This window comes from Gallus gallus, chromosome 1, assembly GCF_016699485.2.
Source record: "Gallus gallus isolate bGalGal1 chromosome 1, bGalGal1.mat.broiler.GRCg7b, whole genome shotgun sequence".
NCBI lineage: Eukaryota > Metazoa > Chordata > Aves > Galliformes > Phasianidae > Gallus > Gallus gallus.
This window is the reverse complement of record NC_052532.1, coordinates 139,041,377-139,065,384: the sequence shown is the minus strand read 5'-3', so window position 1 is coordinate 139,065,384 and position 24,008 is coordinate 139,041,377. Positions and strand designations below refer to the sequence as shown.

Genomic DNA, 24,008 nt, shown 5'->3' with positions numbered 1-24,008 from the left:
TATGGAAGGCTTTGTTACTGTGAATTCTAATGTGGGCTTTCATGTACTCACAAGCAGCATCACAGACCTTGCTGCTTTACCTAGAAGCTGCAGGAGGAAGTTTTCTCCTTCGTTTGTCTCCTGTGGCTCTTTTTCATGGCTGAAGCAGGAGGAATAGGAAAAGAAACTCCCTTCGTACAACAGAAAGCACACTAAGGAGCGCTAATGAGGTCTATGGCATCTCTTCTGCCTGCAGTAAAGAGGAGGGGTTAACGCTTCATACTGCTCCTAGAGCTTCCCAACCAGTGTCCCACGTAGACACTGAATATTATACATATTTCCAGTTCTGCAGGTTCTTTTGCAGGGTCTCCTTCCTCTTCCTGCAGACGCTTCTGACATTGTTTCTCAAAACCAGAAGGTTAGCTGTTTATATGCATTGTCGTCTCTCTATGTCCTACCCAGCTCATGGTTGTTTGGTACGTAGGGAGACCATTCCTAAACAAATGAGGAACTATATTATTACTGAGTATAAATTAAATGTTTTTTCACCAATGTGTCCTCTTGAGCAGCTTAGCTCTTTCGCATCAGGGTGAAGGTCAAAATAGCTTTATTTCCTTGTTGCAAGTGTATTGCAGCATACTTGGTCTTGTTTGTGACCAAAAAGGTCTGTGAAAAGTCTGCCACTAGCTTTGCTGCATCCCTACAGTCTTTCCAAAAGCTCTGACTTAGATATTTTTACTGAAAGGGATACAACAGGATCCATTCTTTGCCCACAGGGCTACACTTGTGGAACATACTGTTAATGGTGTGACTGCCTACAGTTCCTTGAGAAAGGCCTGGGCTGTGATAGACTGTCGCTTTGCCAACCATGGAGGACAAGGGAGTGTCCTCCAGCAGAACCCAGCACACCCAGCAATGCATGGAGGCTATTGGTGAGAGCTTAGGAGGGAATCTGGATTGTTCATTGTGCATGCTGGCCCCATTTCTTCGCTACTTGCTGAGGTCACATTCAAGCAAAACTTGAAGGTTGATGGGATTTGATGCAGGTTTTCTTTTTTTTTTTTTAATTAGTAACTTAAGCTCTGCTACAGCTGAGCTCCATTTGACAGCACAGCGTTGACACGCACATGTCCTAGTTTTGCTCATCTTAATAACCTCCCCAGCTAACACATGGTTGTGTGGTTCATTGTAGAAAAAAACAGCTGCTTCAGGAAGGTGAAATGGTACAGAAGAGCTGCTGTCTTCACGTAATTTGGGGTTCTGTAGTTGCAGTGAGCCTGGGGATGCCACCAGCGCAGGGGCTGCAGTGAGCGCCATTGCCTGTGGTGATGGGTGGAAGCTGCACAGGGGAATTTTTGACACCAGGCAAGTAGTGGCTGAGCTCCCCAGACAGTCAAAATCCCAATCCCCTGAGCGCTGAGGCAGTAAGTGGCTGTGCCCTTTGGGCACGTCTTGGCTGTGTCCCTCCTTAATGCCAGCTCTTCTGTGTCCCGCCAAGTGTGGTGTATTACCCTGCCCTCCCAAGGCTGCTTTTCTCATTAACAATTCCAGCGCATGGCCTTGACTCAGGCCTCTCATGGCTGTGCGTGGGGATGCCTCTGCACAAGGGTTGGCAGTGTTGTATGAAGCTCTGCCTGCCCTGCTGCGGACGAGGAAACTCATTTCTAAGTACTTATTGTTCCCTCTTTTCCAGATTACATTTGTCCAGGTTATATGGAGTGTGCAGACAGCAAAGGAGACGCTATTTTTGGTGACACCAGGTAAACACGAGCCATGGGCCTGCCCATACCAGCTGGGCCAGGCTGTGACTTGAGGGGTAGAGCTGGATGGGGCAGGCAATGGCAGGTCTGCAGCCAAGGCTGAGCTGTGCCTGCCCACTTTGGCTTGGCCATGCTCTTCTCTGTGTCACGGTGGAAAGCCCAACACTATTCAGGCTGAAAGCAGAGCGAGTGAGTGTCTTGAAAGTGGTGCTGGAGCGAGGCAGGGGTAGGGCTGCAGTCTGCTGCTCAGATAAGGTGCAGCCAAACCCAGAAAGGGGTGAGCATGCACCCTGTCTGCTGGCAGCAATCTGATCCTGCCTGTTCTAGGGGCATGCCTACTGCTGTGCGTTGCTGCTGTTCTATTTCCAGCTGCCTTGGACAAGCCCAGTCGTGCAGCATGTAGTTGGCAGAGTTGGTTGATACAGTGAGAAAAACATTGGTGTCACCTGGCTGAGTTGCATTGATTTTACTACGGCTGTGCTGGTGCAGCAGTGCACCGCTGCCTGTGGAGGAGGACGTATCCTTGCTGACCTTTCTCCAGACTCAGCAGCGTGCTTTACACTTACTTTCAAACAGCAGAAGCTTAGGAGACAAAAGCGCTATGTTTAGAACCCTAAGTTCCTGAACGGTAAGTGCCTGGATCTGGAGCACATGACGTACACAAACAAAATATGAAACTTTGCACACACGTGGCATGTTTTTTTTTCCCCTCCTCATTTCCTGACCCTTGCCCTTGTTTTGACTCATGCTGTTCTGGTGTACAGTGCTGAGCAAACGGCTCGCAAGAGTCAGAAACGAGAGAGGAAATGCAACTTTTGGAGAAGGACCCATCTGCTGAATTCCACGAAACGAATTGGCTGCAAAAGAAGATTAGGCAACGTGTCAGCCACTGAAGGCTGAATACTTAGCTGTTGCTGCTGACACAATAGTTTCTATGGGTTTGTATAACCTCAACTCGAATTCTCTTAAAACATTTCAGCTGCTGCATTGCAGGCATTGCAAACATTAAAAGTCCCTGGTGATGTCATGTTCACTTGTCCAGCAACTGTGGCTGTCTGGCACGATGTGGAAGAGGCAAACTGATGACTCTCAGGTGTTTGTCACTGCAATCTGTGCGCAATCTGAAAGGATGGGCAAATGTGGAATAGATTTGGCTGATGTGGACGGCAGTGTTTGCAATTCTAGGGATTTAGTTTAGCTGAAATAAATAGTGGCAGATTTGGTTTGTTTGGAGGCTGCCATTCATCGCTCCAGTACGGTCAGAGAGCTGGTTTCAAGCACAGGGAAATTCTCCATTTGTGGATCTACATAATTACATGCACAACTAATGTAGGCCAGAAACCCTGCTGGCTGAGAACTTCACTTGCACTTCACATTTTTGCAGAGGTAACACGTGTCAAAGTTGGTCAACATCAGTTTCCTGAGGTTGGGGAACATGAGTAATACTTGGCTTTAATTTGCAGCATTACCATTTATTGACTTAAATTCCCTTTTTGTAACAACACGTGAAATACCACCGTGTCAGCCTAAATGAGCAGCTCCAGAACTGCAGGTTTCCTCTCGGAAGGATTTCATAGAATCATAGAATCACCAAGGTTGGAAAAGACCCACTGGATCACCCAGTCCAACCTTAAGTGCCTCACCATTTAAGTGCCACAAAGTGTATTCCTGCTTGCAGAGTTTGAATTTCAGGAAGGCTCTTTATGGCAGTGCCTCTTTTTTTTTATTGCCTTAGATGCAAAGCAATTCAAAAGAGCTGCCCATACGCGTTTTGTAGGAAAACAACAACAAAACCTGTTAAAAAATTGAAATAATCAACAAATAGAAGTGTATAAAAAACCCATTTATTTATGACACAGTGAGGATGGAATGTAATTACAAAAGCCAATAAGCACCGGATGCAGGAGTGAACCAGTGACTTTGATATCAGCAATTAGTTTTCTCTTTGATTTCAGTTTTTGGTGTTTGGGAACATAGAACCAGACTTTGCCAGGAGGAAGAGAATCATTTGCAACTGATTCTTCCCCCGCCGTTCCCCCCAGCAGTGACAGACATATTTTGGGTTAAATTGCTTCCTTCTCTAGAAGGGAAGAGCTGGCTATTTAGGGCATTTCCCAAGCCTAGCGTGCAATGACACAATTCTTTATGGGAAGAGATGGTGCCAAATAAATGCCCTACTTCCTTCCCCTTTGATTTCACAAGGATGGGCTCCGGCTTTGGAGGTAATGTGGCATCGAGCAATAAGCTGCCCTGGAAAGCCTCCCCTGCGTGCGACTGCTGCTGCAGCAACACACAGTCACTACTTGTGGTGAGTGGGCTGCTTTCAGAGGGGAAGAGCTGTGATGCAAAACCACCCAGTGCTGTGAGTAGCATCACACAGGTGAATGCCCACAACACAGTGGACCTTTGTAATCACAGCACCATGATGCATGGTGACACCAGATGCACCAGCATCTGAAGTTGGAAGGGACCCACAAGGGCCACTGAGTCCAACTCCTGGCTCCACTGGGGAGCACCCAACATTGAAACCTTATGTCTGAGAGCACTGTCTGGAGCATATCTAGAACAAAAATGGCCAGACTTGTAAAACAATATGCTGATCATTACCGTATAGTCTCCTAACCAACACAGGAAGAGACTGCATTTTGTGGTCACTCAACTGTGGGCTTCTCTATTTATAGTGACAGAGCGCTTGGAAATTGTGAGGCTCATAAAAACCCCACAAATACAATAAAAGCCGATTGTTCTGAGTGTGTTTGAGATGCCTAATCGTAAAATAAACATGGAAGTTAGGTTTTAATGCTGGACGTAAGCACCTTCCACTGTACAGTGTCAGAGTTTTGCAAGGCTGTAACACTCAGCGTGATCACAATGTGTTAATGGTTTGGGTCGTAGCTGTTAGTGTTTAGTGTCGTGACAAATACCATAATAGAAGAGATGTATATATTATCTTAAAGTAAATGCAGTGGGTATCCGACCACGGTAAGCTTTTATTTCTGAAGGTTTTTTTTTGTGCTTCAAAGGCGTGAGTATTTGCAACACCTGTTAGACTAGCAAAAACATATATAGGTACTGTATAGCAGGAGAACACAGCACTGGGTCTGTGTGTTAACCTTAATTTGTGTTACGCTTATTTTGCTTTTATACACTTTCAAACGTTAACTTTCCGTTCCGCTTTTGAGGTAATAAGTTAAAAAAGCACCAACATGATTTATTCAAATGTTTAAACACCCTAGAAGGTTTCACTGTACAAGTACTAGATGGTAGGCAGGTTCCTTATGCTATGAAAGGCTTCTATAAATTTTTCATACAGACTTGACATCTGCTGATGTGGCTTCGGATGAGTCCTGCCTTGAGTGTGTCTGCCGATGGCTTGCTTTGGAAGGGCTGGTCAATCGTAGTGAGCCAGAAGCTGTACTTATTGGCAAAGTAATGACAGGTTCCACGGGCCCCATTGCACTCGATGAAAGGAGTAGCCCTGAAATCTTCCAGGCAGCTCCCAGGAGAGACCAGCGACTGTCCTCCGCCTTCATCACCAGCCGCAGTGTGCTAAAGGAGACAAGGAGGGCAGCGTTCAGAGCACAACCTCAGGCAATGCCATCAACAAATTATGCGTGGGAAGACAGGAAAAGCACTAGAAGTGCTCCTAATTCTTAAACCTAGAGCGGCCGATCCTGCGGCTGTGTAAGACTGAAGGGTTTGGCTATGCTTTATACTAAGGAACTATTTCAAGTGTTGACACTATTTCTGACAAACATATTTTCTAGGGTTAGGATTCTCCCTGTTGCAAAGCTTACAAATGAGGAATCATGTAGGTGAGAAAGGGCCCTTTCAGCATCACTTCAGCCAGTCCTCTGCTCAAAGCAGGCCCAGCTTCAAAGTTGCGCTGGGCTGTTCCAGGGCACAGTCAAGTTGTTGAGATATCCGAGGATGGATTTTCCACCACCTCTATGGGCAGCCCTGTTCTTCTGATTGTCATCACTGAGAAGGATGATTTTCCATATAACTAATTGTCATTATAAAGTCTTATTTATTCCACATAGCATATAAGGAGCACTATGGAAACAAAGTTTTGGCTTCTATACAAATAACTAGGCTCCCTCTATCATTAACTGTGAATTACACCAAATTTATGCATCTGAAACCACTCAGCTGCTACCTTTGACACAGACAGTAGTAACAAACGAATGTTACTTGTGTTCTGTCAAAGGGATCTCTGACAAAACAGGCATTCCCGGTCTGCCCCAGGGCTGTACAGCTGCAGAAGTGACACGGTTTAATTTTCACTTAGAAACTGAAGGAGTTTGCAATATAAATGAAAGCAGATGGAAAATACACTTGCTAAATAGTTCTGTAAATGTAGGAAGAAATCTGCTAGGTACATTCAATACGTTTGCCTGCTTACGCTTTAATAAACGCCATATTATAAAAGTACATAACAGCTATTACTGCCTTGGTTTATGCTCAGAGGCCCACCATGTTCATATCCATAAGGAACACAAGTGGCCACCTTGGAGTGGAGCGACAGAGTCTGACCTGTGTGCAGGGTTGCATGTTGCTGAGGTTTTAGATTTATTTATTTTTTCAAACACAACCCATGGGCTGTGTTACAAATCGCAAGATGATGTACTAAGCTATAAAGCTTCAGAGTGAAACTGTTCTAGCATCCCTCTAGATAAACAAAGTTGGTAAGTAGAAGGGCTGAACTAGTAATCCTGCCCCTGTACTCAGCACTGGTGAGGCCTCACCTCGAGTACTGTGTTCAGTTTTGGGCACCTCAGTACAGAAAGGACACTGAGGTGCTGGAGCAGGTCCAAAGAAGGGCAACAAGGCTGGCGAAGGGCTTGGAGAACATGCCCTGTGAGGGGAAATGGCCTTAAGTTGTGCCAGGGTAAGTTTAGGTTGGCTATCAGGAAACACTTCTTTACAGAAAGGGTTGTTAAGCACTGGAATAGGCTCCCCAGGGAGGTGGCTGAGTCACCATCCCTGGACGTGTTTAACAACCCTTTGGATGTGGTGCTCAGGGACATGATTTAGTGGAGGGCTGTTAGAGTTGTATGGTTAGGTTGTGGTTGGACTTGATGGTCTTTAAGATCTTTCCCAACCTGAATGATTCTGTGATTCACAGCTTTGAGGCCTCTGCAGTTGTATCTACAAAGCAGCCAGAAAAAAAATTGCAGGTGATCTCCAAGCACTGGGTTGGGAGCAATCCTGCTCGGCAACCTCAGGGCAAGGACCGTGATATTCCTATGCTCAGTGTACACCAACTCTGTGTCTCTAACAGCTTCCTTTTTACTGACCAGAGCTTCTTGTCCCTCTGCAAGGGTTACACCTTTCTAGGAAGCACTACAGCTGTGTGCCCTTTCCACATGAAATCTTACTAATCTCCAAGGCTGTTTGGACAGGAGTCCATGGTGACCCCTTCATGATTGTGCCTCACCCAAGGGAAGGAGGTGACAAATTTCAGCCAAGGAAGTAAAACAATGCATAGCTTGAAATAACCACAAGCATGTTTCACTTCTCTTTCAAGAGTTGCATGAGAAGCAAAAAAATGTGTATGTCAAACACTTCAGTCGCTTTGGAATGTTAGATGGGAAACTGAAGATCTGAATCTTCTAAAACACTTCTCACTGTATGTTCTGTGGTGCTGGCACAGACTTTGTCCAGGCAAAAGCTTCTTGCTAAAGGTAACAGCTTTGCCCTTAACAATGCTGAATGCTTACCTTTACAAACAATTAATCCTTGGCATTCCTGTGAAGGAACTATGAGATTGCTATCAAGGGCTTATCAGAGAAGCAAGAGAAAGGTCAAAGGTCTCAAATCTTGTTTCTATAACTAAGTAAAAAAATAACAAATTTCTTTCTTTTTTCTCCTTTTCATTAAAAAAAAAAAAAGCTGAAGCTTTTGAAAAGCAAATAATTTGTGGAAAAGGCTGACTAGAGATGATTTCTGCCAAATACATCTTATTCTATTTTTCCGGCCTTCACAACATGGCTCCCTGAACTCCGGCACCGGGGGCTGTGCCCACAGCCCTGGGCAGCCCGTTCCATGCCCACCGCCCTCTGGTGCAGCCCCTTTCCCTCACCCCCAGCTGCCCCTCCCCTGACAGCTCCATGCCGTTCCCTCGGGCCCTGTCGCTGTCACACAGAGCAGAGCTCAGCGCTGCCCCTCCGCTCCCTGTGAGGAGCTGCGGCCGCCATGAGGCCTCCCCTCAGCTCCTCTGCTCTGCGCTGAGCACACCGAGGGGCCTCAGCCGCTTAGGGAGAATACATTGAAGATTAACTTTTAAAGCAACAGGAGACTCTCTCTCTTTCCAGACCAAGTGAAACATTTTTTTGCATCTAAATCTAAATAGCAGTGATTTTCAGTATCCAAAAGAAGGGGATGTATCTTGTTTTTCCTCCAGATCAGCTTCTTAATAGTGAGGTACATCCCCGACTCTTCTTGTAGCTGTGAAAATGCTTTGTAGGCTATGGATGCACCTCAGCATGGTTTTACCTTCTAAGCCACAGCTGTCCCGGTGTTCTGCTCTCAAACACTTTTGGTATATAAAGATTCCAGATGATATTCTGACAAAGGACTCCAAATTGCCACTCTGGCCATTTTCTCTGCAATTCACATAAATTTTGCTTCCTATTTCTACTTCCTAGGGATGACTTTTGTTGTTCCCCAGGTCCCCAGGATGAAGCATCATTTTGATGTTACTGAATCTAAGACAGAGCAGCCTTCCTAGTATCTAAGACTCATACTTAAATCTAGTGCCATACAAAATGCCACACTGGAGAACAAATACCATAAGGAAGGAATATCCAATCCATAAACTGCGCCAGCCTTCAGGGCAGCGAGGAATAGAAGCTTCTTGGCTATGGACAGCAATTGCCACAGCTGGGGCCTCACACACAGAGCAGCGGCTGATATATGGCCTAATTTCTTCTTCTGCCACAGGCATCATTGGAAGAGGTGCTGTAGTTGAGAGCCAGTAGGATTTGTCATTTCGATTTGCATAATAACAAATATCCCCAGGGTTACAGTAGAGGAATGGCATTGTACTGAAACGAGCCAAGCATGAGCCAGCCAGCCCTGTTAAAAAAAGAAGAAAAGAAATTATGGCAAGGCAACACAGAAGACAATGCATGTGTTCAGTTTCCTGCTCCTTCCTAAGTGAGTGTCAGTAAAACCTCGCAGTCCATAATGTGTCACTGGCTTTACAACTGCAAGATCTCTCTCAGGGACACCCTATGGAGACATACAGTTTTTATCTTCTCTTTTTGGTGCTTCCTAAGCTTGCACACCGAAATCCAAGCTTTCTCTAAGTTCCATTTCTTTTTCTTGTCTGCAGTCAGTGGCATGGAGTTGAGGCTGCTGCTAGCAACACCTGCACGTACCTAGGTCCTGGTTGTGTGCTTTCTCTTGTCCCTCAAAGTACAGGAGGCTGTAGCCACTCCAGAGTTTGTTCATGCCAATCGGGCACATTGGCTCTTGGTCGGACTGGCTGTGCTTCACCAGCAGGTAGCCGATGCTAACGCTGCGACCCGGCATGCCTGGCAGCCCGGGGCTACCGGGACGACCTGGCTGGCCTTAGATGAAAGAGAGAAGAAGAATACAATTCAGTTTGTGCTCCCACAAATGGTCGCTGATATTTCAGCTAAACTGCCCATGAGCAAAGATTAATTGCAAGATAACTCTTCTTATGGTAAGTTACTGTTTAAAAAGCACTAGCTCTAGGATTAGAACAGTTGATTTTGAAGCAGACTGGTGCTGTAACAGGCTCCTTGGTTCCTAACATGGTGTATTTCTCTGTCAGAGCCAGGGAAAGTCACAGATAAAGTTCTGATGAATTTTAGCAGGATTTGTGCAATACAGATGAGGATCTGTTTCCTTCACAACATTTTCTTAGCTTAAGATTAACCAATAGTTTTCCGGTTGCTTGTATTTGCTTCATATGGTTATGATTCTGCTCTGCAAATACCTTTTTCTCTTTGTACTTGGCTTATTAAGATGGCAATCTTGCTGCTCTTTGACTGGATAAAGACACAAGTATTCTCTTCACAAATACAATCCCTTAAACATCATCTATCCAAATATCACCTACTCAAACACTGTTTAAGTGCTGGCAAAACACTGTGCTGAAATAAAGCAATATGAAAATACACTCAGATCAAAAACTTACTCTCATGAGTTGACTGCCATCGACACCTATCAAAACTCATTTTGAAAACAGTGCATCCTCTTTTAGAAGTTAGAGGTGCCCCGTGAAGAATATGTGAAGACACAAGCTTTCTCCAGCCTCCCCATCCAGTGATAATAATTTCAGAACAATTTAAGGCAGTGAAATGGGAAAGAGGGAAGAAATGCTGTGTGAAACTCTTACCTTCAAATCCCACTGGACCTTGAAACCCCATTGCTCCTTGTTCACCTCTGGATCCAGGAGGAGCTGGAATGCCACCTCTGCCCTGGAGTCCTGGTTCTCCAGGTAAGCCTCTGAGACCTTGCACCAACAACAGTGATGAGCACAATGACTTACTCCATTAACGTGTACTCTGTTTGCATGTGTTCAGTCCTGCCTGCCAGGTTTACCAGTTTACACTGAGAGCAAGATCTTACTGCTCAAAGAGCACTGAATTCATTGGAAAAGACTGCTAGGATCAAGACTACATGACACCCACCACCTTAATCTTTCACTCTTGCTACCACCACACGTCTGTAACGAGACCAGCAGCAAGAGGTGCGCTGCATCTGGTCTGTGTGTCACTACATTTCCTTCACCAAAAGCACACCCACAAGGATGAGTTTTTCAGTGACTTTTGTTCTTGATTTAAGTGCCTGTATCCATATCTGATGTTGCTTTGGTTGTGCAAGTGTCGTCAACAATTCTCTCCTGTTTTGCTTAAGGTCTGAATCTTAGGAGGCAGAGGAAAGCCAGGCCTCTAGTTTTGAAAAGCCCAAGTTTGACTCCCCTTTCTGACTCATATGAGTTTGAGTTGAAGAGAGCCAAAGCAGTGCACTGGTGGCCTCACTGCTCACGGCAACTGAGCTGTTGCTCTAAGTGTGCAGTTCCTACCTGGTTCTCCTGGTGGACCTTGAGGTCCTGCATCACCTGGACTTCCCCGAGGCCCTGCATTTCCACGGGGACCTGGTGAACCTTGCTCAGCAACCAGCCTTGGAGGAATTGGTGGCAACCCAGGAGAGCCTGGAGGGCCCTGAAAGCCTGTGATAAGAGACAAGATGAAGCAGTTTGATTAAAAAAAAAAAACAAAAACAAAAACATACTTGCCTTCATATGCTTTCACTCACAGACATGTTGCTGTTACTTGGCTGCATATGCAAGAGAGGGGCTGTTCTGAAGTGTCTGCAGTACGATTCCTCGGGTAAAAGACTTTTTATATCAGGAGAACACATATGAGGATGGGGATTATTTTTTATTAGACAGCATAAAGATAAGCTGAAGGAAATGAGTGGTGCTACTGCTCCCTTCGGTTACGATGTAGGAGGCTGGGAAGTTCCCCCCCCAAAAGTCAACAGGTGGAGCATCATCTTTTTATGGACTTCTGGAAACACAGATAAACGATGGTATAGATTTCTAAATAACCAGTATGTATACTCTGCAGAATTAGTTTATACAAAGAAATCTTCTTTTCTCCCCTTGAAAGTGGCTCTGATTTTGGAGCCAGTACCTTGTATAAAATCAATTCATTAGGGCAGAAAGCTGACAATCCATATTAATTTAGACACCTGTCCACTGGAATTTGCCATGGGTCACACAGTCATGCAGGGCTGGAGGACTTTGGAGGCCTCCTGGTCTAAACCTCCTGCTACAGGAAGGGCCACCTATGTCAGCCCTGTGTGGCTGCAGAAAGTTTAGAAAGAAGTCACGCATCTGACTGCAATTACTCACCAGTAAGCCCTCTATCCCCCTTGGGTCCGATGGGTCCCAAATCACCTGGAAATCCTATTGTGCCAATAAAGCCAATGACACCTTGTTCACCCTTACGACCTTTAATGCAAAAAGACACGTGACATTATTGTATTTTAACACAGAACACATGAATTCTGAAGTCATGATACTCAAACTGTTCTAGCGCAGAGGGTTCCCCTCTACAGATGATCAGCATCTCCCATCCTCACCTTTTGGTCCAGGATAACCAGGAATCCCAGGTCTCCCTGGTAATCCAGGATCACCTCTTGTCCCTTTGGGGCCAGCTTGTCCGCTCACACCTGCTCGTCCACTTTCTCCCTTGCTTCCCGGTGGAGCTGGTATTCCAGGCTGCCCATGTAGTCCTGGATAGCCTGTTTAGAGCACATTCGAGCTGTAATCTGTTCATACTGCCTTAATACCCGGGCACAGATGAAAGTAGCAGCGCTAATTGTATCACATCAGGTTTTATTTCCTTAATTTAAGCAGGGAGTTTGTGCTCAGTTGTCTAACAGACTTAATCTGCATCCTGCTCCCAGCCTGGCAGTGGCAGAGGAATTAGAGCATAGAGTTCCCACAGAATATGGTGTTGTCACAGCCTTTGATTTGGGGCTCTCTCTGCCCCAGCAAATGCCCCACTTCACTGGGTGCCTCCCTGCTTTGTCCTAAATTTTCCAAGTAACTAGAGAGAAATCAGACAGCAGCAAATACGTGATTGGTGCCAGGTGGTAAATATGCCAAGGACTCAGTGTTCCATGTACTTTGGTGCTTCAGCTGAACACCTGGATACCAGTAACTGCTTCACTCTCTCTTGGCAGTTACGGGAACAGCTGCTTTTCCCAGAAGTACCTATTGCCTGAAGCTAAACTTGGCAGGTTTCTGTTAGCTACCTCTGCTGCCTGAGAAGAGAAGAAATGGACTTTGTTTCCAGGGAAAAAAGAATTAAGTAACAATGGTTTTCAGTGAGGCTTCTCTCATGCTGCCCGTTGAAGTTGAATTATGTGTGGATACGAATGCAAGATGCTTACGGCAAAGTAAAAGAGCCATGCTATTCCACATCAGCTGGCAGGTGGTCTTCCTGTTCCTATCCCACTCTCTTCACTATTACTGATTTTTTACTGAAATGACTGCTTGGGGAGTGGGAATCAGTAAGCAGAGTCCGGCCAACTAACATACTCTTCACACTTGGAAACCTAGGTATTTTGTTGGTTTCACAGATCATTTGCCTGCTCTTTTTGCTGAGTTCACATCTCAATTTCCACACATCACATGGAGATGTATACATACATCTGCAACTTCTGCTACAAGTGCTTCGTGGTGGCACTGAAGTTTGAAATGACTGTGCAGTCCAACAAGCAACAGGACTATCAGCTTCTAAATATGCAGTCACAGATTGGCTCTTTCATGTGTGAAAAAGGCAAGCTCACAGCATGGACTTCTAGAGATGAGAAAAGATAATGCTTTCTTATGTAATTTCACAGAGGAAAAAATTGGGAATGATAAAGAAAATAGTCTGCACATCTGCAAGTCTACCACAGATCTAAGATTTTAAAGCAGTAAGTTAGAATAATGCTTCTGAAAGATGTTAAGAGAATTTTAGATGATTGATTAAATCTGCCATTGCATGAAAAACAAGCCCTTCCATCAGGCCATCCTGCAGGAACAGCCTTTCGTATACAGTTCTGCCCCCTGGTTTTGTCTAACTGGGAGCATCCCAGTGTTCTGTCTTCAAGGAGCACCGAGACTTCAGTGTTGCATTTAATAGAGATACTTTACTGAATAAAGACTGAAAGAAACGGCTATTGCTAATTTTGTACTTAATCTCTAATTGTTATCTGAGGGATACGAGGCATGAATTACCTGGCACTCCATCTAGACCTGGGGAACCTGTATCGCCTGGATATCCTGATATATTGGAAATCCCAGGAGGCCCTGGAAGTCCATCCTGCCCAGGAATGCCAAAGGGTCCTTGGACTCCTGAAAAGAAGAGAAGAAATGATCAGTACTGCAAGGAAAATGGACACTTTCGATTAGAAGGACTGACTTTTCACTGAGTGCAACGAACGGTATTTTCAAAGTGGAAACACCTGCAGTTCCCACTGATCTTTGCTTTTTTATTTTTATTTATTTATTTGTTTGTTTGTTTTCCCTCAGGTGATGCTGTGGAGGTGTTCTCAAAAGAAAACCTAAGTATTAGTTGTGTTTCAAAGCTCTCTGGATAGTTAATTACAACTCACTGTGTGGAATGTTAATAATATTGTGTCTGCCAGGTTAAATGTTACTTCAAAACAGAGAGTACTTGAGATATCCTAAGTATATTTCAGCAGACAAGAAAGCAGCTTTGTTCCTCTGTGTCCTATTAAATAGGGGTCACAGACACTTTGTTCTTCTGGAGGGCTGAATGAAACCAGAAGTTTGAATACCAAGAAATTCTCTTTAGATGGAAGATGTTAAATGGCCCAAAGGAAGATAAGTAGCCTTAAGAGAAGCTAAATGGCCAAAAATTTACCTCACCTTTTTGTTCAAAATTATCCTTCCTTGTCAGGAAGCCACACAACCCCCTTTGTTTAGTCATGTAAAAAAACCTAATAATATTTAATTCTGATAGACACAAACAAAATAAGCCAAATGGTTATTTCTTCCAGGGCTTGAAATGAAATGTCGGAATGGTGTTAGAGAATATGCATCCTGTTTGTAAGGACAAAGCAGAATACAAAAGAACAGCCACTGAACGGTTCAGGTAGAGGGAGTAAAGTTTTATGTGTCTGCCAGCCCTTGGTGCTTTTAGAGTTAAAATGTTGGAAAAGTTATTAAAACATGTAGTAGTTGTTTCATCCGTAGCATTGGTCTGGAGACCCTCTGATGGAAGAAGAACTGGTGGTGCACTGCACTGAGGTAGCTGCTGCCTGCTATAGCGAGGTGGGTCAGAGCTGGAAGGCCTTACGCTAACCCGGCACGAGGGTGATGGTATAAGTGAAACGTGGTGCGCGCAAATAGAGTCCAAGAGGGATCAGAAGGAAAATCACACATTAACGGACTGCGAGGCTTTCAGAAGATAGGTAAACATTGAAGGTTTTGCAATGAAAAGAAAGAAAGGAGAGCCATAGGATTGGTGTAATTGGAGCCTCTTTAAAAATATTTTGGGAGCTGGTGGTTGAGAGCAGCCTCTGGCGTCTGCAGTGTGCTGAGCTCTGGGGGGGGGGAGTACAGGGGGCTGCTGCTGTGGGGAAGGATGCAGGCCATCCCGAAGGGGTTACCATGTCCTGCATTGGGCAGTGCACTGTTTCTGAGTAAGGTCTGGGTAAGCAGAAGCAGTAACTACAAACTGTGACTTTCCCCACGTTGGGCACTGCTTCTGTAGCTCTCCTATGCAGCCGCCTACACTATATTGCACTTTGTGACATCTGTAACACCCAAAAGTGGAACAAAGAATAAGTGGATCCCATTCTCCAGTGTACAGACCTGGAACACCTCTGTCTCCCTTCTGACCCGGCGGGCCTTGGCTGCCCTCCACTCTGCTGGGCTCTCCTGCTTCTCCTTTGTCACCCACAGGGCCTGGGAAGCCCGCAGAGCCATAGCCGTCTGGACCTGTTGTGGAATTGTTCACAAGCGAGAATAAATGTTTCCTCATGTAGTAACAAGTCAGCATTCTCACATATTTGTACAGAGCATATGGATTTACTGAATAGAGTGGCTCATGGAAAAATGGCTCATAACAGAAAAGGAAAATAACGAGGATTTAACTTTACACAAGGAAAGAAATTATGATTTGAAATTGTATTCTAATTCAGCGCGTACACTGTAAGCAGTTGTTTGCCAGAGTCCATAATAATGAGGCAAATACACATTTAGCTTTAGAGGACGAAAAGGAAAGTCCCACTGCAAAGATCTCACAGACAACACTTGCACCGAACCCAATGCAGTGCCCATCAACAGGCAGAATGAAAGTCTCACTGACCTGGTGATCCTGGTAAGCCCTTGGTGCCCGGTAAACCATGCAGTCCACTGATTCCTCTTAAGCCAGGCAAGCCTGTTTTAAAATTAGACTCATTATCTTAGTAGTTTCTATTAGATCATATATATTCCACATGAAAAAATGGAAGTGCTTAAATAAATATGATTCTGTGTTAAACTCTCATGTATTATATGCAAATTAATTAATTATAATTAGCTTACTACGTAATACGTTATTTATTTTTTTAATTAGCAAATCTAATTAATATCCAATCAGCTCACAATGAGATACTTAAAATCTCTCTAATCTGTCTGGTAGAAGGCCATTAGTTCCAGTCTTGCGACCGCAACTTTCTAATAACCATTTAATGTTTTCAAAAGTCCTCAAACCAAGACAATTATGGGATAATTGTACAACCTAAATGTAATTATAATGAAGCCCTCTTCAGGAGAAATTCACTCTGGGTCATTAAAAAAAACCCACAAACAACAGTTAACAAAATGTGTAATAGCTGCTACTGCTGTCATAGGTAAAATTTATCCCATTTATTTGTGTCTATCAAAAAGTTAAGCGCGATGTTAAAGCTAGATGGGTATCTTTAATCAATTGTCAGAGCTCTGAAGGACAATTAAACCTTCACAAAAATAACTGTCTGCCTCTCTCTTCATTGCTTATAAAGGCAGCCTCCATAACTCTATTAGCTTTGTTTTGACGCAGATTCAGATAGATGAATCTCACTAAAATCAGGGCAATTTCCTGCTGTACTTGTAGAGAAAAAATCTGCTCACTTCATATACGAAGGAGTCAGGTGGCAGATAATGAGATCCTGTATCCTGTGATACAGTTTCATTTTCAACTACTGCCTGTATTTTGATAGCAGAATTCTGCCTGAGCCTCAATTTGGATGTAAGCCACCCAAATCCATAGAACCACGTGTCAGATCAGTAAGTGGGTTTTGATGATGATGGAAGACAAGTTTACTGTTTGCCATCTAATGCCACTTTTTATTCTGACACTGTAGATCACCGCTCTTTCTTCTCAGCTTCATTATGAATGAAAACAATTCTTGAAAACTGCTCTCTTGGTTGAGAGGGAGGTTACAATCACAGAATCATTAAGGTTGGAAAAGACCTCCAAGGTCATCTAGTCCATCTGCCAGCCCATCCCCACTATGCCCACTGACCGTGTCCCACAGACGTACACCCACCATTTTCTGGAGCACCCCCAGGGACGGTGACTCCACCACCTCCCTGTGCAGCCTGTGCCAATGCCTCACCACTCTTTTTAAGAATAGCTTTTTCCTGATATCCAACCTGAACCTTCCCCAGTGCAACTTCAAGGGAGCTCAGCAGATACAGTCCTTCAGAACCAAGGAATTAGAAAGCAACCACATGGGTCCCCATCAATGCATCTGGACTTCTTCATCTAGAGCACGTTTACTAGAGGGAGCTCTGCTGCTGTGAATTGCAAAAAGCCCTCTTTCTTCTTCACCCCAAAAGAATAACAGTAAAAGCTCACACTGATATGACTGAATAGCCAAAGCTGTATGAATACCTGCTTGTCCTGGTAAGCCAGGCCAGCCGGGAGCTCCTTTTTCTCCTTGGAATCCAGGCGTCCCGGGGCTTCCTTGCTGCCCTGGAGGGCCGACCAGTCCAGGCAAACCTATGTGACAACGGTATATCATCATGAGTGTCCTTAGAAGTCAGCAGCCCAGAACACTGGTTCTTGCTGCCTTCCTTCTCCCAGGTAGCAAAATAAAAGCTTACGTCCTCAGCATCACTGTATGACACTGCACCCTTCATCCAAGTGGATGACAAAAGAGAGAAAAGGTAAGACAGGCAAGGTGTAACAGAACCATTAATTGCAAATTTCAGGCTTATGACAACCTTGGGAATATAACGGACACCTACTAAAATGGTTGTCTGACTTCAATTAGCAGTTACAATAGGTAATTTCATTTATGCGCACCTTAGTTGCCCCATTTGCCCCTCTGTTTTGGCTCCCTGACTGGAAAACTAATCGGAATAGTGTTGTATCCCAGTGATGTACCTACTAGCACGGCTCCGGTTTGGATGGAATTTATATGCCCTATAATTATATAAGAAACGTGGAGCAACTGCTCTGAAGGAGCACTTTCATGGTCCTCCTGGAATGAGACACGTTCTTGAGCCACAAGATCCAGCCTGAGCTAGGCCTGACTTTGCTTTCCCTGCATTCTTGTATGTTCAGCCAGGGAAACTGGCACAAAGGCTCCCCGATTAGATCCTGTGGCATATTTATTGCATTTATGGCAGATAAAAGTGCTGAAATGCCCACCTCCTTGTCGCCGTGAGAATACCTCAGTGTGCCAGCAATGCAACAGTTTGACCGGACACATGATTGTTATAGGAAAGGAAACACTGCTGTGAACCCGAGTTAATCTTTTGAAATTTCCTCTTAACAAGTTCTCCTGGGAGTTCCACATTCTTTTTATTGCTCTTTGCCAACTTACAGAACAATTAACATTTTAAAAACTTAAGGAATTTCTCTTGATTGAATAGAGTTTTTTCCCTTTCTCTTCTCATCCTGTTTTATTCTTTGGAGTGTTAAAAGGGAGGAATATTTTACCTTTCTGTCCCAAGGAGCCAGGTACACCCTGTATGCCCTTGAGGCCTTCAATGCCAGGTAAACCAGGATCACCTCCTTCACCTTTTTGTCCGGGGCCTCCTCTTAAGCCTGCAAAAAGAGTAAATTTTCTTAGTAATCTTTATATAATCCTAAACTAACTTGCTGATGTGAAGCTGGCTACTTGATGAGTCCTGGTCTAGTGGATGGAGACATTCTTCAAGTCAGGGTGCTTTCATAGTGTGGGAGAATGAATGGTCTTCTACCGCATCTTGGCCAATCTGTCATTAAATTTGTTCCTTTAACAGCAATCCCCAGATTATTTGGATTATGACTCTGATGTTCAAATATGCGGAATGTGCAGATGTAACCAACCCAATCAATCAACTTAATTCTGCTATCCACCCCTTACATAATTTTGGCTTGATATTGCTCCTTTTGTCATGAGTGGTAAAAAAGAATTATATTATGGTGTTTTACTAGAGCTGCTGGTGATTGAAGTTTAGTACCATAACTGTCATTTCATTTGAAGAGGTAAACTTAGCACATATTAATTTCAATGCAGTAAAGATGCACCTCTTCAAGATGGCTGAACAGCCATCAAAAGCACATGCTAAGCTCTCCCACCTTTCCTCTGTGGAATTTAATCTGTGAAAAATGAGAAATCCAGAGTAACAGTGACCTTAGTACCTGTAAGACCCGGCACACCAACTTCCCCTTTGAGGCCTGGCATTCCTGGTAAGTTTATAGTATCGCCCGGCTCACCTATTTCAAGGTAAAAACAAGAAGTGAGTGGCAAAGCTTTAACCAAAACCAGCAGAATATCCCGTTCTTTTGAAGGACTGCAACTTCCAAGACAAAATGCTGCAATTATTATCTTTGTAGATAAAAACAGAAGTAAGTTAAAGGAAGAAAAACAGGATGTAGAACAGCCCCTCTACTGACACCCTGCCATAGATTTTTGTATCTTGCATGGAATTAACAGAATTAAACTTTTCACAGCATCCTATGTTTGCAACACCATACCGTAAGACCATAGAAGGACTCATTAAGACTGAAGACCCTCTCATATCCTTCAGAATTTCACTTCATTTGATTGTTGACGAATACAAAGAAAGCTCAGGTAAGAGAACAAACTCACCAATTTCACCATGGGAGCCAGGAGTACCAAAATGGCCCGAAATTCCTGGGGCACCCTTATCTCCCTGTCATATGATTGAAAACAAGTATGGGTTAATAAGAATGAGGATTTATTCAACCTTCCAAGCAGCAGAGTTTGAATATTGAAAAAAGGCCATTAAATTTACCTCTTGTTTTGCTCTGTGTGTTTTGGAGGTCTTTTGTTTGTTTGTTTTTGTTTGTTTGTTTCCATTGTACTTTGAATCATTTGGCTGAAATCAGTTAAACCAAACGAGTGCAAACCAAGTGACAAGCTGTGTTTGCTAAGTCTCAGTTTGAAATGGAAAACATCATATTGCACGTATATGGCAGATGGTCTCCCTGTTCTTGGTCAGGAAAAAGTTCTACTGAACTTGAAGGACATTTCTAAGTGAGAAAGGAACACATTTTCTTGTCTCCATTAAAGAAATTATGTGTGCCAGACCTTTTGCAAGACTTCAGTATAACTTATTTTGCTGCCAAAGTGAATTGCCCTGAAGGAGCTCAGATTCTTAGGCTTTTTACTATTAGGGAAGTGACAGTGAGTAATTATTGGCAGTGGTGCCATCAATCTGGAAAGAAAGAGTAAACACACTGCTGAAAATAATTTGTACCAGCAGCTACAGTAACCAAGGATCTGGAAGGAACAATCTGGGTCCTCATAGGCAGAAAGCTGGCACCTGAAATCTGATGTCTCCCAATGAGAAGAGATTCTCCTTAATGAACATTAGAGACATCAAGCAAAAGGATTTGCTCTATTTATTCCATTCTTATTGCATTTTTATCTTTGTACTTCAGCCGTTCAGTATAATTTCAAGGGGTGAATGCTGCTCCCTAGAGAAGTTGAAGCAAAAGGACACCATTTTGCCAGTCCTGGTATGGACTCACCCTGCCTCCTGTGCTGCCAGGGAAGCCTCTGATGCCTGGAGAGCCAGTCGGACCAGGATACCCTTTCAGACCCGTCAGCCCTTTTGCACCGATGTCCCCCTTCACACCAGGCACATAACTGGGGTGCCCTGGGGACCCAGGAATTCCTGTCTTACCGGGGAGGCCTGGCATTCCCTTGCTACCTGCAGGAGAAAAAGGCAAACAGGGAAGACTTAAAACACTAGACCAGAGAAGGCTGATACACAGTTGCCCACGTGGAAAAAAATTTCATGCTAACAGCCTTCCTGCAACACAACACCACAACATGCTGGCACAACAGGGCAGCACACACAAGTGGCATGAACAATTAGTTTTCCTTGGGTTTTGTCTCTGCGAGCTCAGCTTTGTTTGATGGAGGCTTTGCTGGGTGGGCTGCAGTATGGGGGTGCACTGAGCTGTGAATGTTTTATACAGTATGTGAGAAAATACTTAGACACCAATTAATAAACCTAAACGTGCTCGCTTTGCTTTGCCATGAGCACTGACCTTTTATGCCAAAGAATCCCTTGGTGCCAGTTTCTCCAGCATCTCCTTTTTCACCTTTAACTTCCATCATCATGCTAGGCTTCAGCTTCGGGGGCTCTCCCGGGGGGCCTTGCTCTCCACGGTCACCTAAAGGGTACAGAAACACCCATACTTAAAAAAGCTGGTCAGCTGCACTGTGCTGAAAAAAAGAGACAACAGAATAGTGAAATCAGTGAAAAGGGATTAATGGAAAACCTTGCACAAGCCATGGAAAACCTGTCTGCATGGAGAACTGCCCATATCAATACAACATACCTGCAGAACAATTAAGCATAAGAGAATATGAAAACTGAGCTAGACTTCCATATGCTATTCTGGGGAGCTTGACTTGGGCTCCTCTGTGATTAGAGGAGTTTACCTCTCAGTAGATCAGTTACCAAAATCACAGATAGCAGAGACAAGTGGGTAGGTTCCAGTGAAAGGGAAGCCCTCAGTCAAACGGGACTTAAAAAGGCCTGGGTGAAAGAAAGCGTCTGGATTCGTTACCAGCTATTTTGTTCCAACTTCCCTTTGGAGGACTGAATTACAGTGTTCCTTTTGCTGACAGTGATATCAACTGATACGTTTCTGACTTAACTGCACAGTTTTCTGAATATTTTGTTGCCTTTATCTTGAGGCAAAATCTGAATCTTTTCCCCAGAGCGTCTTACACCTCCCAGAGAAAAACTCTGTAGAGTTCTGCATGTGCCTGGAGGTGCATTCAAACTCAGTGGAGTGTCCGCCTCCATTCTGACCATGCTCAAGATTCACAAAGAAACAGCCTTCCCTTGAGCCTCAAATCCAAGCCTCTCAGCCAGAGGCCCATGTGTGAAATAGGTGAAGGAATGTCTGAGCTAAACTATGTCTAAAATGTGTCATCTTTGTCAGTGCACCCTTGCAAAATAGTTCTCTGTATGTGAAAAGCAAACGCTGTACCACTCATAAGCAAATACCTTTAAAGCCTCGTGCGCCCTGTGCGCCTTTATCACCCCGAGTCCCAAGTAAGCCAAATTCTCCTTTGATTCCTTTGATTCCTGGTCTTCCTTTCAGGCCTGGCATGCCTTTGAAACCATCAATGCCAGGTGAACCTCTTGAGCCTTTAAAGAGAAGTGGAAGAAAACTGTTATCTTGTTCAGATTTCTGCAGAATAAGTAAATATGAAGTGATAATGCACGACTAAAGCTGTCTGAAAGCTGCACTGCTGCAGCACCATTTTTGGGTACCATCGATGCCTAGGACAATGTGCCATTCTATATTAGGCACCTAAGCTCTCTGGCAGGTAGGTATCTAAACGAGATCAGGGCTTCAATGAGTTGTTTAATCTGGCCAAAAGAAGATGTGGAGATGGCCAGATTATAGTGTCATCTTCTGAAAAATCATTTCAACCCTGATCCTACAGGCCAACAATTATGGCACTCCTCTCTTCTAAACAAGAGGATCCTATCTTACATTGGCCATGCTAACAAACAGATCTTCATTCCTCTAATGAGGAGCTGATCAGTACAGTAGAGTAATCCTGGGGGAAAAAAAAGAAGTCTTAACTGTCTTTTCAACTGATGATTTCATCATTCTGTATGAGTTCTTAGGCACTCATCTCTTCTGTTTAAGCAGAGTTGAACTCTGGTGAAACTCCTTGTGCGACACAAACAACTTGCATCGTATACAGTGCTTTTGCGGCAGACAGGAGAGAGTCTCTCCTTGTCTATACAAAAGATCAGTATCGTGTTAAAATTCAGCATCGAGGTCTGGTGTCTGGCACTGCTCAGCACACAGCTGCCAACTTTCAAAAACTTTCAAGTTTTGGGGAAACATCTCTCCAATTCAGTGAGAGCTGGTGGGACTGGGCCAAGGGAAAGACTTTTGGAAAGAACAAATAGTAAATACTGTAAACCACCATTGCTCTCCGTAGTAAGGCTGCATGTCACAAGCTAGCTTTGCACCAAGCACAACACAAGAGAAAACAGACAATGATTTTGGAATATATTAAGCCTGGGAGCATAACTCTTCTGTTTTAAAGAAGTAGTCCAGCAGAAAATGTGTCCTATTCATCTCAGCATTGAGCAGCTTTAAGCAACATTATTCCTTTCAGTGCAGCTACTTAGAGCTTACCTTTGTCTCCTGGGAAGCCATCCATCCCACTAATGCCAGGGGGACCGGTCACACCAGGGATACCTTGTAATCCTGGGAAACCTGTTTCACCTTTGTCACCAGACAGACCTTTCATGCCCACGGGACCAGGAAAGCCTTGCTCGCCATCTTCTCCCCTTGCACCTGGTGGACCTGCCATGTGAACGTGTGAAAAGGGAGATTAAAGTGTTTGGATATACACAGTGATTACATATAAGGTAGCCCAAGAAGGGAAAAACTGCTATCATACTGGCTTCAAGTTGAAGGGGAAAAAACAGGGTTTTTTCATCAAAGAACTTCAGAAATGATTACAGAGACAAAGCAGCTTCTCAACACAAACCAATCTTGCTAACATCCTGGTTCTATACTCACTCCCAACATGATCTCCCCCTCCTCTTTTATTTAAAAATTAAGCCTCTTTTATACAAGATTACTCCCATTTAGTTGCTCCGTTCTCCCAGACTGACTGCAGTGAGCTCTGTCCAGGCACGGCACGAGGCTATAGAAGGAAAAGCAGCAGCTCTGCCTCTGAGGACCATCATCACCCCTACACCCCAACTGAGATGCCAGCATGATTTGCATTCACAGTGCCTGCAATATCCGTGTCATTTCCTTGACTGAGAATTACAGCTCGGCATGTGCTACAATCCCAATGTTAACTTTCCCCTGGGGAAATTATATGGGTTTCCTGCCGCAGAGAACAGGGAGGAGAAGCAACAGAGGACAGCGGTACTTCCTCACCAAGGGGTCCTTGAGAGCCAGGTCCACCGTCAGGGCCGCGGTTTCCTGGTGGCCCTGGGAATCCATGAGTTCCTGGTGTTCCTGGCAAACCCATCAAACCAGGGAGACCTTGCAGCCCTGGGTCACCTTTGGGGCCTGGCAATCCTGGGTTACCGTCCGCTCCTAAAATACCATAATACCATGCATTAGAGAACATAAAATATTGAGAGAGCTGATTATTACATATCACTTCTCAAAGCAGGTGAATATGTACTGTTCTTTCAGGATACAGTTTTCCTCTGAAAATCAGTGGGAACAGGAAAAGCAAATTAAAAGACTGCTTGTTAGTTTTTAAATTCTT

General features: G+C 44.2%; 1 protein-coding gene across 7 annotated transcripts in view; it reads right to left on the bottom strand.

Moving 5' to 3' along the window:
* Positions 1 to 3,567: 3,567 nt before the first annotated feature.
* Positions 3,568 to 24,008, bottom strand: part of COL4A2 (collagen type IV alpha 2 chain) — a 142,110-nt gene continuing 121,669 nt past the window's right edge. For 6 of the 7 annotated variants that reach the window (XM_015277855.4, XM_046941167.1, XM_046941168.1 and 3 more), the window contains 19 exons: positions 23,669 to 23,830; positions 22,910 to 23,080; positions 21,754 to 21,897; positions 20,783 to 20,908; positions 20,258 to 20,439; positions 19,353 to 19,416; positions 18,902 to 18,976; positions 18,215 to 18,322; positions 17,162 to 17,269; positions 15,611 to 15,682; positions 15,115 to 15,240; positions 13,513 to 13,629; positions 11,865 to 12,026; positions 11,635 to 11,733; positions 10,801 to 10,947; positions 10,111 to 10,227; positions 9,125 to 9,316; positions 8,533 to 8,819; positions 3,568 to 5,288 (listed from right to left, as the gene is read on the bottom strand). In XM_015277855.4, the coding sequence (XP_015133341.3) occupies positions 5,034 to 5,288; positions 8,533 to 8,819; positions 9,125 to 9,316; positions 10,111 to 10,227; positions 10,801 to 10,947; positions 11,635 to 11,733; positions 11,865 to 12,026; positions 13,513 to 13,629; positions 15,115 to 15,240; positions 15,611 to 15,682; positions 17,162 to 17,269; positions 18,215 to 18,322; positions 18,902 to 18,976; positions 19,353 to 19,416; positions 20,258 to 20,439; positions 20,783 to 20,908; positions 21,754 to 21,897; positions 22,910 to 23,080; positions 23,669 to 23,830 (2,714 nt within the window). In that variant the 3' untranslated portion in view covers positions 3,568 to 5,033. The remainder of the gene's footprint in view (positions 5,289 to 8,532; positions 8,820 to 9,124; positions 9,317 to 10,110; positions 10,228 to 10,800; positions 10,948 to 11,634; positions 11,734 to 11,864; positions 12,027 to 13,512; positions 13,630 to 15,114; positions 15,241 to 15,610; positions 15,683 to 17,161; positions 17,270 to 18,214; positions 18,323 to 18,901; positions 18,977 to 19,352; positions 19,417 to 20,257; positions 20,440 to 20,782; positions 20,909 to 21,753; positions 21,898 to 22,909; positions 23,081 to 23,668; positions 23,831 to 24,008) is intronic. The other variant, NM_001162390.2, reaches the window with a different exon arrangement.